Here is a 14448-nt window from a genome sequence, read left to right as displayed (position 1 = left end):
TAAGATACATGCATACGGAAAAGGTCATGGAGGAAGCAGATTGGGAACACGTAGCTTGATCGCACAGGGAAACGGTTTGAGATGCCTGCGACGACACCAGCTCAAGCACGAAAACAGTACACAACGGAGAACACTTACGACGTCGTACCGCCATACCATTCTGTTGGTGGTTCAAGAACACGTCCATCACCATCGGTCTCCTTCCCGAGTGAAAACACAGCAAGAATGTTGGCAATGTTGAGAAATAGAGATCGTTCAGCAAGGTAGGATCCGGGACAGACTCTCCTTCCGAAGCCAAACACGAATTTGAACGGATCCATCTGCGCATCTTCACCGAGGTGACGATCGGGATTGAATCTCTCCGGGTCAGGATATAATTCCGGGTCGTGTGTCATAGCCCTGAAGTGTGCGTTTGTTAGTGAAGGCTGCCCTCGATTGAGAAACGAACAAATGAATGCGAACCAGACATTTCCTATCACGGTGGATCCTTTGGGTATTCGGAACCCGTTATAGATATCATCTTGAGTCACGCTGTGGCGTAGACCTTTCGTGAGGTATTTAGCAGTGCAAAGAGTCGCCAAAACGAAGTGAACATACCCAGAGGCACCACAGGCCCCCAGCGAAGAATCTCCTTGATGACCGCGGTTATGTACGGTAGAGCGGCCTCATCGTCTGGGGTTGGGAGTCGATCACCTTTCGTAACCTGATCTATATCGGCTTGAGCGCGCATTTGGACCTCTGGGTTAGTCACCATGAGGTAGACGAAAGATGTCATCGCAGAGACGGTCTAGAAAACATAATTAGCGTCTGTTATTGATGCTTAATTAACCTGAATACTTACCGTGTCTGCACCGCCGATATAGAGTGCAGCAGCGCACCATTTAAGGATGTCCATATCTTCGTCTCCTGGTAACTTTCCGTCCTCAGGGCGAAGGAAACGAGATACAAACGAGTCCACGTATTCACCCGAGTCCTGTTCGTATCCCCTAAGCGTGAGATTGCGAAAGACTCTTTGATAACGCACGATGAGACGCTTTGACCACTGAAAGGGCCATTCCTCAGGTCGGACCTCACGGAGTTTCTCTGCTGCTTGCTTAAATTCGGTGAACGGGAACCATGATGGTAGAAAGCGAACTAATTCATGAGATTGAGCGCATTTCATGCTTTAACATAGCTATTTGACACTCACGGAATGGAAAAAACTCGACGGGGAACGGACGACCAATTATACTCGCCTGCAGCTTGAATGCCCGCTCAACAAGCTGTATGAAAGTGTCATAATTGCCAGATACTTCGTAACCGTAGGTCACTTTCAGGATGAGAGCTCCAGCATTCCTGTGTAGAACTTGAATAATGAAACACCCCAACAACCTAGACTTGAGCATGCCTTCTCAGATGAGGAATGAATTCCTTCGGAGTGTCTGCAAGCGCCTTCAGCAGGATATTTGTTTCTTGTATCTGCAAGGGATGGTAACTTTGAACAGCGCGTGGCCCAAGTCCAGAATGCATCATCTTGCGATAGACGCGAAACCGAGGATGATGTAATGACATCGAGAAGACGCTCAAGCTCCTTTCCTGGATCTTGTTAATAAAAACGGAATAAGGACGTTCCGAATAGATGCTTGAACGAGATTCCAATAAGTCAAGGGCCACTTTGCCCGAATTCAAGACAATCGTATATCTATTGAAAAGACGTAGATGGAATATCGGGCCTTTGAACCTGTTAGATCGAGGTACACAGGTATGCTTACATTCCTCACCATATGTTCTTGCCCACCGAGTAAAGGTGAGGAAGGCCTGTTGTTGTGGGAAAATGTTGTAGTGACCGCCAATAATTGTTTGGGGAGGACAAGGTGGCAGTGGTAACGAGCATTTGCGTATAAGGTGATGAACCGCAACGGCGATAAGGGTCAAAGCGGCGATGACAATTGGGCCCTCCATGATGGACATCGAAGCGTCGTGGTCTGGTTATTATATCTACTAGACACACGCCGGAACCGTCCTTCCGTTCGCACCAGCTTGACATACTACACTGCGCACATTCATTTCAGAAGTTCGGCAGCAAATCGGCTGAATCGAAGTTTGTCCTTTCGGGGCAAATTCGGCGGTTAGCATCCGGACCAATCGGATAGATGCCGAATTTTTTCACCTAAGCAGAATTTTGCCCTGAAATAAAGATCACGCGGTGAGATTCGGCAATCCATCCCGACCAAAACTTTTACGACAGGTTCGTTCGACAACTTCCTGTGCTCAATTTGGGAGGAGTATTAAAGAGGACGAATGTCCACGCGGAGGTCGAAACATTTCTGCAGCAAAACAACGAGCGCTATGATTACACACCGTAAATTCCTTCGACGAAATCTTCATCTTCATAGTCCTCATAGTCTTCGTAGTTCTCGTAGTAGTCGTAGTCCACGTAGTCCTCATGATCATCGTAATCTTCAAACCCATCATCCTCGTACTCAAGATCGTCAGCTTCTTCATTGATTCCGGTGCCCCAGGGGTCATCATGGTCATATGGGAAATATGGCGGGTTGACTTCATCAATAGGCCTATACGTCAAAGGAGGGGGAGCAGAGGATACAAGGTCGTCGCAATAAAGCGCTCTCGGGACCTCGACTAGAAGCTGAGAAATTTGGATTGCACACCGCTTTTTCAACCAACCAAGATCCTCCCGGCCAAACGTGCGAAAAGTAACGTATTTCAATAGAGGGAGAGGTTTCAAACCCTCAAAGGGCTCAGCTATGTTCAATGAAAGCTCTCCCCCAACATTCTCAAGCTCCAATCGGCATACGTTATTCAAAGCACGGAAAAAGTGGACGTCCTGCGTAGTCAGGTTGATAAACACGAGCCGCATCTTGGACAGTTTTGTGAACGAGGTCGAGGCACGACCGCCCGAGAAATGATTGGACAGAGAAAACGAAGTCTCCCCATTCCCATTAACGGTCAGAGTTTCCAAGTTATTCAAGAGCAACAACGACAAAGGACATCGGCACTCTGTACCGTCATGCCTTGGCCCGAAACTGACAGAAAAATATTTCAGGGAAGGCGCCTCAATTGGAGGGCGCTCCTGATGATCATCAGTCAAATCAGGAGCTCCCTCCAATGTGGATAGGTATAGCGTCTCAAGACGCGTGGCTCGTCTGAACAAGTCTCGAAACTGGGTGTATGTTGGTTGAAATCGTCTGATATTGAGAAAACTGAGGTTTTCCCAGGATAAGGACTCGAAATCCTGGGGCAGTATTCCTTTGAAGGTCAAAGAGCGCAATGTAGTGACATTCCGGATGAGGTTGTATAATAACTCATCTCGTTCTGGATCTGCTCCCGGCCGTGAACGAATGATGACACAAAATTCTTCCAAGAGTGGCATGGAGGAAAGATCGGAATACACGGCAGCTTCTTCAGGGGAGCGCGCCTTTATCGTGAGAGATCGCAGGCGAGAAAAATAGGGCATTGTGGTGGAGATGATGTCTTGGGGAAACAAGGTGGCATATACTTGAAGTGAGATAGGACAAGGAGAGGAGCGTTCAAGGAAAAGTTTGGCCTGCTCAATGTTGTCGATGGTTATGACTATGTTGGTCCACAGACTGGGTGTAGTGAGGACGAGGTTCCTCCATGAGCGACAAACGCTGGCGACGTATAGACAGAACTTGGAAAATGAAGGGTCCATAAACGGGTCCATAAACGAGTCGAAAGGCCGAAAAGCTAGATCACGGACTTCGATCTCGTTTCCCCAGGTGAATATCTCGAGTAAGGTCTCGGGTGGAAGGACTGTAATTGTCAGAGATGGCACACGCAAAGACATTAGAGCTAAGAAAGAGGTTCAGTAGCGAACTAGTAAATTTCGAGGAGCTTACTATTTAGGCAGAGAAGGCTTGCCGGCACAATTCGTCTTACGTCAGAAATGCGACCACGTGAACGTGAATGAGTCGGTCGTCTAGGCTCGCTCGTTAACAAGCATGTCCCAAGCAGGCTCTCAAGATCCACAAGATCAACATGGAGAAGACCACCAATTCTCTGGTCCTCTTCTCGTCAGTAAGCTTCAAGAGGCCGGTATCCACCCCAACGATATCAAGAAGCTCTCAGATGCCGGTCTGAACACCGTCGAGGCAGTCGCGTTCACTCCCAAGAAGCACCTTATAACGATCAAAGGTATTTCTGAGCAAAAGGCGGATAAGATATTGGCGGAAGGTGTGTATAGTCTATGCTTCTACTCCTGGGCTTACGTCTGATGCATCGCTTCCTTCAAATGTAGCCCAGAAAATTGTCCCTCTTGGCTTTCAAAGTGCTACTGAAGTTCACGCTCGTCGATCAGAGCTTGTTCACATCACCACAGGTTCCAAACAGCTTGATGCCTTGCTCGGCGGTGAGTGCTTACCCACTCCACCTCAAGCAAAATGTATGTGACCCGTATCGTCGCAGGCGGGATCGAGACCGGTGCTATTACAGAACTATTTGGAGAATTTCGAACGGGAAAATCTCAGATCTGCCATACGCTTGCTGTAACATGTCAACTTCCGGTCAGTATGGGTGGAGGAGAGGGAAAGTGTCTTTACATCGATACCGAAGGGACATTTCGTCCAGTCCGACTGTTAGCGGTGGCCGAACGATATGGTCTCAATGGGGAAGAGGTCCTCGACAATGTGGCATATGCTCGAGCATACAATGCAGATCACCAGAACGCTCTGTTGACGAGCGCGAGTGCCTTGATGTCGGAGTCCAGGTGGGATATATGCGCTTAACCAGCAAGTCAAATCACTTACCCGGCAGCTAGATTCTGTCTTCTCATTGTAGATTCGTGTACTGCATTATACCGGACTGATTTCAGCGGTCGTGGTGAACTATCCTCCCGTCAAAATCATCTTGGCAAGTTCTTGCGTACTCTACAACGGCTAGCAGACGAGGTATTTTCTTTCCGTATGGTATTGTTTTCTTTGCTCAAATTATCCTCAGTTTGGTGTCGCAGTAGTGGTTACAAATCAGGTCATGTCTAATCCGGACGCAGCTGCCGGGCCCTATGCTGGAAACGAGAAGAAACCGATCGGGGGAAATATCATGGCACATGCATCTACAACTCGGTATGTATGACATCGTGCCTATCACCCCCACCATCGCTCAATTATTCCGTTTACGAAGCCTACAATTGAAGAAGTCGAGAGGGAACACACGTTCATGCAAGATATACGATTCCCCTTGTTTGCCAGAGATGGAGACCCATTTCGCCATTCTTCCGAGCGGTATTGGAGACCCAGAGGAGGAGACTTAACTATTGTTTGTTTATTGCACTTCATCTTCATTTTACTGTGTTTGCATGACTGTCCTTTCTGATAACATAGTCGGATGTTATATAACCTATGTTTTGCCTGCTTACAAAAATATACAATAGACCGGGTCCTCACTGTCTATCAAACCGGTGATTGGGTTCTGGAAGATATCCCGGCGCAAGCACACCAAGTGAACCAGCACGAACCAGCCGCAGTACGCTCTAAGCCAGTAGACGCGTTAAGATATTGGAGCTGGATTCCCTGATGAGAGATTGCAGCTTGTTGACATCCGCAGGACTAACGTCAGCAATATCTGCCATAAGATATGCAATGTCGCCCTTGGAATCGGAATATTGCTTCTCCACGTTATAAGGTGATAGCACTTCGTTCACCTGTCTCAACACACCAGGCTGATTTTTGTGTACATGGCACACACGAACGCGATCAACCTCCTCTGCAGCGATTTGCCGAAGGTCCACCTCCGGGAAGTTGACAGCACCCAATGTCGTGCCATAGCCTAGATACCGGTTTAAGGCTGTGGAGACTTCCTGGCCAATCATAAGTTGTGCTTCCTCGGTGGAACCTCCAATGTGAGGGGTAAGGATGACGTTCGGAAGCGATCGAAGAGTACTGGCCCAAGAGTTGAGCTGGTCGTCAAATGGAGCACCATTGGCCCCCGGTTCTGAAGGGAAAACATCGATCGCAGCTCCTGCTAGATGATTGGATTTGAGGGCTTGGACGAGGGCTGGAATGTCGACGACACGCCCTCGCGCATTGTTTAGGAAATAGGCTCCCTTCTTCATCTGCGACAATCGTATAGCCGAAATCATATTGACGGTTTCAGGAACCTCGGGCACATGAAGAGTAACGAAGTCCGACACTGCGAGGAGGGCCTCCAGAGTGGGAAGCTGTTGCGCCATACCTAGAGGCATAAGAGTGACTACGTCGTAATATTTGACGCGCATGCCAAAGGATTCGGCGAGGACGGAAAGTTGAGAACCTATGTGTCCGTAACCGATAATCCCTAGGGTCTTGCCACGTATCTCCCAACATCCCTTTGACTGCTTATTCCAGATGCCCTGACGAAGTTCGTAACTCCGTTCAAATAGCTGGCGGGAAAGTGCGATGAGTTCGCACATAACTAGCTCGGCAACGGAACGGGAGTTTGAGAATGGGGAATTGAAAACCGGGATACCGGCAGATGCAGCGGCTTTCAAATCGACTTGGTTGGTACCAATGCAGAAGCAACCGATTGCGAGGAGCTTACGAGACGTAGAGTCAGAATCGCGCGATTTGGGAAGAACGACATGAAAAACTATACCTTCGTTGCAGCTTTCAAGACTCGTGCGGTAATTTTTGTTTTACTCCTGATGCCGATGGCGTGGTACGCGCCTATCTTCTCTACGAGCTCGTCCTCTGACATGGCTTTCGTGTGATGATCGACGTGATATCCCTGGACTCTGAATGCTGATACGGCTTCCTGGCTGACGCTTTCGAGAAGTAGCATTCTAAGATTCTCGTTGTCGACGGGGTGCAGGACTTTTGACTGCCTGATCCCTTGCTGCCCGGCACGCACCTCTTGGCGTTGGGCAAACCTCTCGTGCAGGTTGGAGGAGTCGGTGCCAGGGGAGGCTGAGACCGAAACTGCTGAACGTATAGCAATTGGATTGGTCATGGTGATGGTGTGAAGGTAGGCTGAAGAAATTTGAGGCGAGTCATGGCTCGTACTTATAAGATTGTGTCAAAAAAATAATAAGCACTAGATAACATCGGGAGATAAGATTAGATTACACAAAAGCTTTCACTCAACGACGATGGGCCTCTATCTCCTCGATTACGGTGCAGGAAACGTTCAGAGTCTAGCAAATTCTCTCAAGAAGCTTGGTCACCCATTTCGATGGATATCGAATCCATCGGACTTCCGTGAGGCTACTGTCAGTTCATCTCATTTTACTACTCTATATTCCCTCGATAATGATGTGCTTTCAGTCCCTCATTTTCCCCGGCGTTGGTGCCTTTGGCACTGCTGTTGAGAATCTCAGATCTAAAGGTCTACTTGAGCCTCTCAGAGAATATATTCAATCCGGGAAGCCCTACTTTGGTATATGTATTGGCATGCAAGTCCTGTTCGAAGCGTCCTCGGAGTCACCCTCTCTCGGTATGGGGATCATACTGTCTACAGTAGAAAGATTAAAGGATGAAGACAAAGCCGTCCCTCACATGGGTTGGAATGCTGCCAGTCCTGTGCCGCAGAAACATGGCGAATCTGCGTATTACTATTTCGTTCATTCGTATTGCGCCAAATACGATCCCGAAAATTATCCAGACGCAGCGAAATGGGCACATACAACAACACAATATGGCAAGGAGATATTCATCTCCACCGTAAGGAGAAGCAACGTTTTCGGTTGCCAGTTCCATCCAGAAAAATCAGGCGCTGCAGGTCTCGATCTCATTGATCGATGGCTGCGTACATCAGATTCAGAGTATGTATCTAGTCCGTCGTCTGCTTTTTCGCCACCATCAATCCAACCAAAGCCGAGGGATAGCCTAACCAAACGCATCATTGCCTGCATGGACGTGCGGACCAATGATGAAGGGGATCTTGTCGTTACGAAAGGGGACCAGTATGATGTACGTGAAAAGACGTCAACCACTGCAGGCGGAAAAGTCAAAATAGCAGGTGCTATCCGCAATCTCGGGAAACCCGTGGCACTTGCATCTACATACTACACCGCAGGTGCCGACGAGTTGTGCCTGTTGAACATCACATCTTTCCGCCACTCCCCCCTTATCGATCAACCTATGCTTGCTGTCGTTCGTGCAGCTGCAGAACGTGTTTTCGTTCCCCTCACTATTGGTGGTGGAATCAAAGACACTGTAGACCCTGATGGTACGAAGCACACTGCCCTCGAAGTTGCTTCGGAGTATTTTCGTGCTGGGGCAGATAAAGTGAGCATAGGTTCGGAAGCTGTCTATGCCGTCGAAAGGCTTTTGGCATCGTCCGATCCCAGCAAGGGAGACGGAACCAGTGCCATTGAAACTATCGCCCGTGCATATGGTCGTCAAGCTGTTGTGGTCTCTATCGACCCGAAAAGGGTATATGTCGACGATCCCGGTACATACGACGGGCGTGGCAAAGATGAACTCGTTTACGGTAAAGACTCTCCTATCGAAACCGAGAGATGTAAGAGTTGGTGGTACACGTGCACCATATCGGGTGGCCGGGAGATGAGGAACATCTCCGTCTGCGAATTGGCTCGTGGGGTCGAGATACTAGGGGCAGGAGAGTTGTTGGTGAACAGTATCGACCGAGACGGAACTGGATTGGGTTTCGATCTAGACCTTTTAAAGCTTGTGCGAGGCTGCGTTAAAATACCAGTTGTGGCAAGCAGTGGGGCGGGCAGGGCCGACCACTTTTTAACTGTTTTCAGGGAAACAGGTGTTGAAGCAGCGCTGGCTGCTGGTATCTTTCACCGAAAAGAAGTAGGCATCGATGAACTCAAGCGGTACTTAAAGGACGGAGAGATACAGGTGAGGACCCGTGTGGGGTGATGTCGGGTGATAATTATTCTAGAAGGATAGCCGTTGCAACATAGAATTATCGTAACTCTACGATCCCCGCTCCCTGTAAAACATTATCTTTTGGCGTTGACTGAGCCAACTTTTTGTTTACTACCTCTCTGGCTTCGACCGACGCAGCGTTCGCTACTAACTTGACTTGATCCGCAACTTGCCTTAAAACGCCAAGCACATCTTTGTTGCCTTTCACAAACCCAAACTCAGCGTATACCAGCCCTTCCTCTTTGGCAAACTCCTTCACCATTTCACTTGCCTTCCGGAGGTTATGACGAGGTAGTCGCGGGAAGAGGTGATGAGTGACTTGCAAGTGCAGACCTCCATGTATGAACTCGATAGCCTCGGAGCAGATGACATCGCTTGTGGTCCTCAGTTGTCGATCTGGGAAGGACTCCGTAGGGCCCAGGTCGGTCGTGGACATGGAGAAGTGCGATAACACAATCTGTGGGTGCAGTTAAAGAAATAAGTTGAATTGTAGAACGAGATGCATTGACCTGAACATGCAAAGGGCTGGTTGTGACGTGACTGACAATCACATAGAGTAATGCCTTTTGCCATGAACCACAACCCCTCAGGACGATCCAACCAAACCAGTACCAGAAAAAAGTGACACCAACCAGTTCTAGAGGGTGGGCCCAGAGCCCACCTCTAGAACGCCTGGTATCAAATGCTTTTTTGAACAGGTGTTCATATGAAAGCCGGTAAAGGTTGAACCTCGCGAAGAGCATCACGATGTAAAACAATTTGTGCTGCAAGGAAACGAATAACCGGGAAGCCGCGTCGAAGGGTAAGATTCGCCCATAGTAGCTGGAAAATAGGTTGGAAAGGAACTGAGGAGAAATTGCGAAAAATGGTAGATGTTCAATGTCAGGGTCGCTGCGAGATTCAAACAAGAAGTCGGCTAGGAGCGAGATATGCGGAGTAGGGAATTTACGCACTGCGAAGGGTGATTCGTGACGACTTGATATGCCGTCAGTTATTGTGTGATAAATGGGAGTCAAGCTATCGCTTACGATGATGAATATTGTGGTTCTATCGGACGTCAGTCAAAAAGTGTGTTAACGAAGGATAAGATATGAGACACTCACACTGACCCACCAGCCGATGCTAACACCGCCAATGAAATCGGCAACCACAATAGATATGAGTCTGTCCAATACCCAGCTGTGTGTTACACCCATATGACCAAGATCGTGCGCGAAAAACATGAGTTGATGCCATAGGAGACCTAGTACGAAGGCACTTGTGATGAGCCAGCCATATTTGTAGGCAATGAATGACAATGCCCCAAGACCGACGTAACGAATGAATTCCGGACCATAACCGGTTAGGTATGGTGTACTGTAGAGGCCGGCATCAGTGACACGTTTATGGAGTCGTTTATAGGCGGCGGCATGCTGGTGTTGCACTTGCAAAGAGAGAGTCGAGGGTGGGGGGGTTATATCGTATTGCGTAGGAGCCGACTGCTGGAGCGCAGGAGAGTTCTGTGCTATCAAAAATACTTGCGAAGGCTCTGGATGGAAAGTAGCCGCTTGCCTAAGCCATTTCCCGTCCTCACGAATCCAACCAGCAGCAATCGGAGGCAAAAGAGGTTCCCAAGGATTTTCGTCCGCAAGAACGCCAATTGAATATTTCTCGACGAGCCGAAGGGTCTGCTGAGAATGATAGGCCTCTAGTTCTGAGGTTGCATCTCTGCCAACAAAATGTAGGAGAGCAAGAGAACCGCCGGGATGGGCATTGAGCCAGAACTTTGGAATGCGAAGAACATGACGGTTGTAGATAATGAGATGCTGGCCTTGAAGGATGTGCTGGACGACGAGCTCCCTGGCGAGCGACTTTTTCGAATGCATGTCCAATGGCACGGCGCAGGCGTTATTATGTGGTGTAACTTGGCGTGGGAAAGAAATCGATTTTCTCCACTAACCGCAATGAGTTCAGCCAACCCGTTCAGTGACCCATCTCCTCCTTCGTCATCAACAACCATGACCCAACAGCCAGACATCGCCCAGGCAGTACGAGATACCGTCACTGTGAAAGGTTCTAGAATGGGTAGAAGTCATACTCAAAAGTATGTTTTCGTTTTCCTCTTTCCTCTTTTTTCTGACCCCTTCATAGTCCTTCACCTTCATTAGCCAAGTCTCCCCCACCAGCACCTCGACGTTCCCAATCTCAGGATCCTGCACCTAAAGTCCCCCCAAAATCCCCGAAAAAGAAGGGTTCGCAACATGCAGATGTCATTGACCGTCTCGATTTCTCAGGTGTTGGTCCCAGTACGCCGCTCATCGTCGTCTTATTCGGTGTTAGTTCCTGACATTTCCCTCGCTCTTTATTTCCAGTGTTTCATCACGATGGTCCTTTCGATGCATGTGCACCCTCCAGAAACCGTCATCGTAATAAAGCTCCCATGATGGCATGGACGCAAGACCCCAACCAACTCGTCGATCTCCATTCCGGAGACAGTCCCTATCCTGCCCCAAACAATAAGGCTTATAATGGCTTCTCTAAAGACTATTATGAGCCTCCCAAGAAGAAGGTCGATGTCCTTGCCGAAGCCTGGGGTGTTCACGAGCCAGAGCCGTTTGAGGAATTCTCTGCCGGTGGCGGAAACCGTGGTGGAACTCCAGCCAGCTCGATATATAATGGAAAAGAATCTCACAGGTCGTCTCAGCGCTCTTCCAAGGACAACAGAGACCATCGCGAGGTGTATCGCGAGTATCTTGAAGATCCAGCAGCAAGAGTCAACAAAATTCCTCGTCGTTCCGGAATTCCACCTCCTCAACCCATTTTCGTGCCTGATCCCACTACTCCGCCTGCTGACCAGCCCATCATCAGTTCATCACCTGGTTCTGCTAGTTTTCCTAAGCGGAGCAAGTCCCTCATGCATCGCATCCGAAAGATGCGCGACGCACCTAACGTTCCCGTAGGCTCTGACTACGAGGAATCCCCCTCCTCCCCAAACTTCTCATCGAATAATGTCAATCCTTCTGGGGAGCAAACTGAGCGAGAACGTCCTACGCACAGAAGTCAGAATTCGTTCCTCGGCAGATTCGGTAACTCCAGATCTCCCCCTCCTTCCGATTCACAGCTTACAGAGCCATACATTTTCATCGACCCCACCAGCAACAACACAAACAAGGAACTCCCCCCTGCCCCTTTGAGCAATCACAGGGAGAATGGCGCTGGTTACTTTGACTCTGCCACCCCCGGTGCGGTTTCTACCTCTTCGCCAGGAGGTGGCCTCGGCCGCAAGACAAGCCTCATGAAGAAAGTTGGTCGGGTCGTCAGAGGCCAGCGATGATTTTCATAATTTTTAATCATCCTCCAGACATGGTCAATCATCACGTGGAACCAGTCTACCTATGCAAACCAGACACTTTTCCGCCCTCAGTTCGATATACCTTTTCCTACCTCCTCTTATTTTCTTTCTGCCGATATACCTCTCCGTGGTCGCTTTTACCCCTTCTCATCTCGCTTCGGCTCGCTCTATCTAAACATCTACTTGACTCTCCTTTACATGTTCTTTGTCTCGGTTTCTCCTCTCAAATCTTCTTCATGAAATTCTTTCCGTAGTACAACAACCGCTATCGCTATCCCCTGTCCGCATCCACCTATTCCATCATGGACATCGGTAATGTCGTTGTACATAAACTACCCATCCTATTTCTTTCGACATGGTTAACTTATCGCTCATGACCCAGCACACTCGCTGTATGTATTGTACAGTATTAAGTGTACTTTCTGTTTCGTTCAATATCCCCGATTATGTATGTTCCGTCATTCCAACCAAGTACAAGTAATGCCAAGCACTCGTTACTTAGTACTCAGGCCTCAGGAGCAAACATCAATACTTAACAGTTGTGTTGAAACTTGCTCAGGTCCGACTTCTTGGGTCTCAGTGAGCCGGCTCCGCTGATTGGGTGTCTGGGTGATTCGGCAGGGTGGAAGGTGTGGGATAGATCTGGTTCATGGTATAAGCATTGCCCTGACGCCTGTGAGACTCAAGTACTCATCAGTCAAAGGGAACCGGATGAATGGATCGAAGGAACCTGCCAGTCTACATAGTACTTACCGGTTGCCCAGAAGCCCGTATCTAAAAAGAGCCGAGGGGTGGAAATTAATTCTCCGGGTTTTGGGTCTTACGAAGATCGGTATCACATCTGCAACGTCAAGATCAGAAGGTGCCAATGGCCGCACGTTTCGTGGTGATTTTTACCTCAGAGAAGACATCACATGGGATCGGTATATAGTTGGTATTCCTGTTCACAACAGTGGAACAAGCACTTACCTACCACACTGAAGAAGACAATTCTTCAAAATCTGGGCTGGTTGGTCGAATGAGAACGGTGGTGAACACGGGCTATCATCTAAATAAAGGTGGTCAGGTTGTTTTCATTCTGACTGGGTGCCCAACAGAAATTCACAGGAAGAACAAAATTTGATACTCAGTCTTGTATAGACCGCCGATGAGATCAAAATGGCAAAGAATGGAGAGATCAAAAATGCCAAATGGTGTGAGCAAAGTAAGGAGTGACTTGGGTGTAGTCCACTTTGACGGTTGCTTTCGTACCAAGCAATGCGAAACGGCGCCAAAAATCCTCACATTAATCGGCATAGGAGATGACACGGAGGGGCATGTGGTACGCTTGGAGTCGAGGCGTGAGGTTTTAAAAAAGCATACACATAGGCAAAAAGGTAAAAGAATGGAGACACGATTACTTCTTCTTGGCAGCTTCCTCCTCCTCTTTCTGTAACAAAAATATTCAGAAATTGAATAAACTGCAATGAAAACTACATACCTTGGCTGCTCGTGCCTTACGAACACCCTCGTATCTCGTATCAGCACGAGAATGGCGAAGCGTCTTGTAAGCCTCAAATTTACGCTCTTCGGCAGTAATTTTACGAGGCGTTTCAGCGGGATAAGGATCAGGGAGGGGAAGGGCTTGGCGGATAGTAGCAGCTTTGAGTTCCTCTGCCTGAAAAACGGTATGAATAGAGAAGAAAAATGAAATGTTATAAAACGGGGAACGTACAGAAGAGTCACCCTTCTTGGGTTTGCCAGCTTTTCTGGGGAAAACGACAAGCCTTTCCTTGTAAGCCTTCAGTCTCTCAACGTTGACTTTCTTGCCCTCCTCGCTCAGGTTCCTTCTCCGGTGGTCGACCACAATTCCAACACCTCGTGCCTCTTTCCTTCCGACTCCAGCTTCCTTGAGTTCTGCCAAGGTAAATCCGCGTCCCTCACGAATTTTACGGTTGTAGCGCACAGTCTGGCCCCGTACAGCAGGGCGCAGAAGTGTCAAAGGGCGAACACCGAGCCTGGCAGCTTTGGTTTTGCGGGCATTGCGACGACGAAGTTTGCGTCCTGGCTGATTGAACCACGTCCTTACACGGCGTTGCCAGTCCTTGCGGAAGTGGTTGGCATGAAGGACTAAGGACAGATAAGCTCGAAGAGAAGATACAGATCGATTGCTGGAACCTCACCATTGTTGTGAGCGAAACCCATCCTTCAGTTCTGGGAAAGGTATTACTCCTTGTAACCTTAGAGGACGAACGCTTACCTTGCTGTCTTGAAGTTGTCGGATACGGTGAGGCGGTAAATCAAGCTGTG

General features: G+C 48.7%; 8 protein-coding genes across 8 annotated transcripts; 3 read left to right on the top strand and 5 right to left on the bottom strand.

Moving 5' to 3' along the window:
* Positions 1-24: 24 nt before the first annotated feature.
* On the bottom strand, positions 25-1941 carry E1B28_001021 (uncharacterized protein; the record flags this gene model as incomplete). The annotated part of the gene is made up of 9 exons (XM_043146915.1): positions 25-85; positions 139-399; positions 463-544; positions 598-787; positions 842-973; positions 1025-1134; positions 1190-1335; positions 1388-1712; positions 1761-1941. 9 exons carry the CDS (start codon positions 1939-1941, stop codon positions 25-27), a joined length of 1488 nt encoding a protein of 495 aa, XP_043015620.1.
* Positions 1942-2332: 391 nt separating this feature from the next.
* Positions 2333-3805, bottom strand: E1B28_001020 (uncharacterized protein; the record flags this gene model as incomplete). The annotated part of the gene is made up of 1 exon (XM_043146914.1): positions 2333-3805. The coding sequence occupies one exon, from the start codon at positions 3803-3805 to the stop codon at positions 2333-2335; it is 1473 nt and encodes a 490-aa protein (XP_043015619.1).
* A 141-nt stretch (positions 3806-3946) lies between these two features.
* On the top strand, positions 3947-5266 carry RAD51 (recombinase rad51; the record flags this gene model as incomplete). The annotated part of the gene is made up of 6 exons (XM_043146913.1): positions 3947-4191; positions 4256-4366; positions 4423-4723; positions 4775-4904; positions 4954-5078; positions 5137-5266. Exons 1-6 carry the CDS (start codon positions 3960-3962, stop codon positions 5264-5266), a joined length of 1029 nt encoding a protein of 342 aa, XP_043015618.1. The 5' UTR covers positions 3947-3959.
* A 219-nt stretch (positions 5267-5485) lies between these two features.
* E1B28_001018 (uncharacterized protein) lies at positions 5486-6982 on the bottom strand (the record flags this gene model as incomplete). Its single annotated transcript, XM_043146912.1, has 2 exons — positions 6586-6982; positions 5486-6526 (listed from the first exon to the last, which is right to left on the bottom strand). The coding sequence occupies exons 1-2, from the start codon at positions 6937-6939 to the stop codon at positions 5486-5488; spliced, it is 1395 nt and encodes a 464-aa protein (XP_043015617.1). The 5' UTR covers positions 6940-6982.
* Positions 6983-7058: 76 nt separating this feature from the next.
* E1B28_001017 (uncharacterized protein) lies at positions 7059-8819 on the top strand (the record flags this gene model as incomplete). Its single annotated transcript, XM_043146911.1, has 2 exons — positions 7059-7198; positions 7254-8819. Exons 1-2 carry the CDS (start codon positions 7079-7081, stop codon positions 8817-8819), a joined length of 1686 nt encoding a protein of 561 aa, XP_043015616.1. The 5' UTR covers positions 7059-7078.
* On the bottom strand, positions 8810-10693 carry E1B28_001016 (uncharacterized protein; the record flags this gene model as incomplete). Its single annotated transcript, XM_043146910.1, has 5 exons — positions 8810-9285; positions 9338-9719; positions 9782-9803; positions 9857-9875; positions 9932-10693. 5 exons carry the CDS (start codon positions 10691-10693, stop codon positions 8866-8868), a joined length of 1605 nt encoding a protein of 534 aa, XP_043015615.1. The 3' UTR covers positions 8810-8865.
* A 63-nt stretch (positions 10694-10756) lies between these two features.
* Positions 10757-12709, top strand: E1B28_001015 (uncharacterized protein). The gene is made up of 3 exons (XM_043146909.1): positions 10757-10911; positions 10959-11113; positions 11180-12709. Exons 1-3 carry the CDS (start codon positions 10772-10774, stop codon positions 12139-12141), a joined length of 1257 nt encoding a protein of 418 aa, XP_043015614.1. The 5' UTR covers positions 10757-10771; the 3' UTR covers positions 12142-12709.
* Positions 12698-14436, bottom strand: E1B28_001014 (uncharacterized protein). Its single transcript, XM_043146908.1, has 7 exons — positions 14399-14436; positions 14322-14344; positions 13874-14268; positions 13640-13816; positions 13265-13588; positions 13129-13207; positions 12698-13000 (listed from the first exon to the last, which is right to left on the bottom strand). The coding sequence occupies exons 2-5, from the start codon at positions 14341-14343 to the stop codon at positions 13556-13558; spliced, it is 627 nt and encodes a 208-aa protein (XP_043015613.1). The 5' UTR covers position 14344; positions 14399-14436; the 3' UTR covers positions 12698-13000; positions 13129-13207; positions 13265-13555.
* Positions 14437-14448: the final 12 nt, after the last annotated feature.

The sequence above is a fragment of the Marasmius oreades genome, chromosome 1, assembly GCF_018924745.1.
Source record: "Marasmius oreades isolate 03SP1 chromosome 1, whole genome shotgun sequence".
NCBI lineage: Eukaryota > Fungi > Basidiomycota > Agaricomycetes > Agaricales > Marasmiaceae > Marasmius > Marasmius oreades.
The sequence above is the reverse complement of the archived record's forward strand: the minus strand, read 5'-3'. Positions and strand labels throughout refer to the sequence as shown.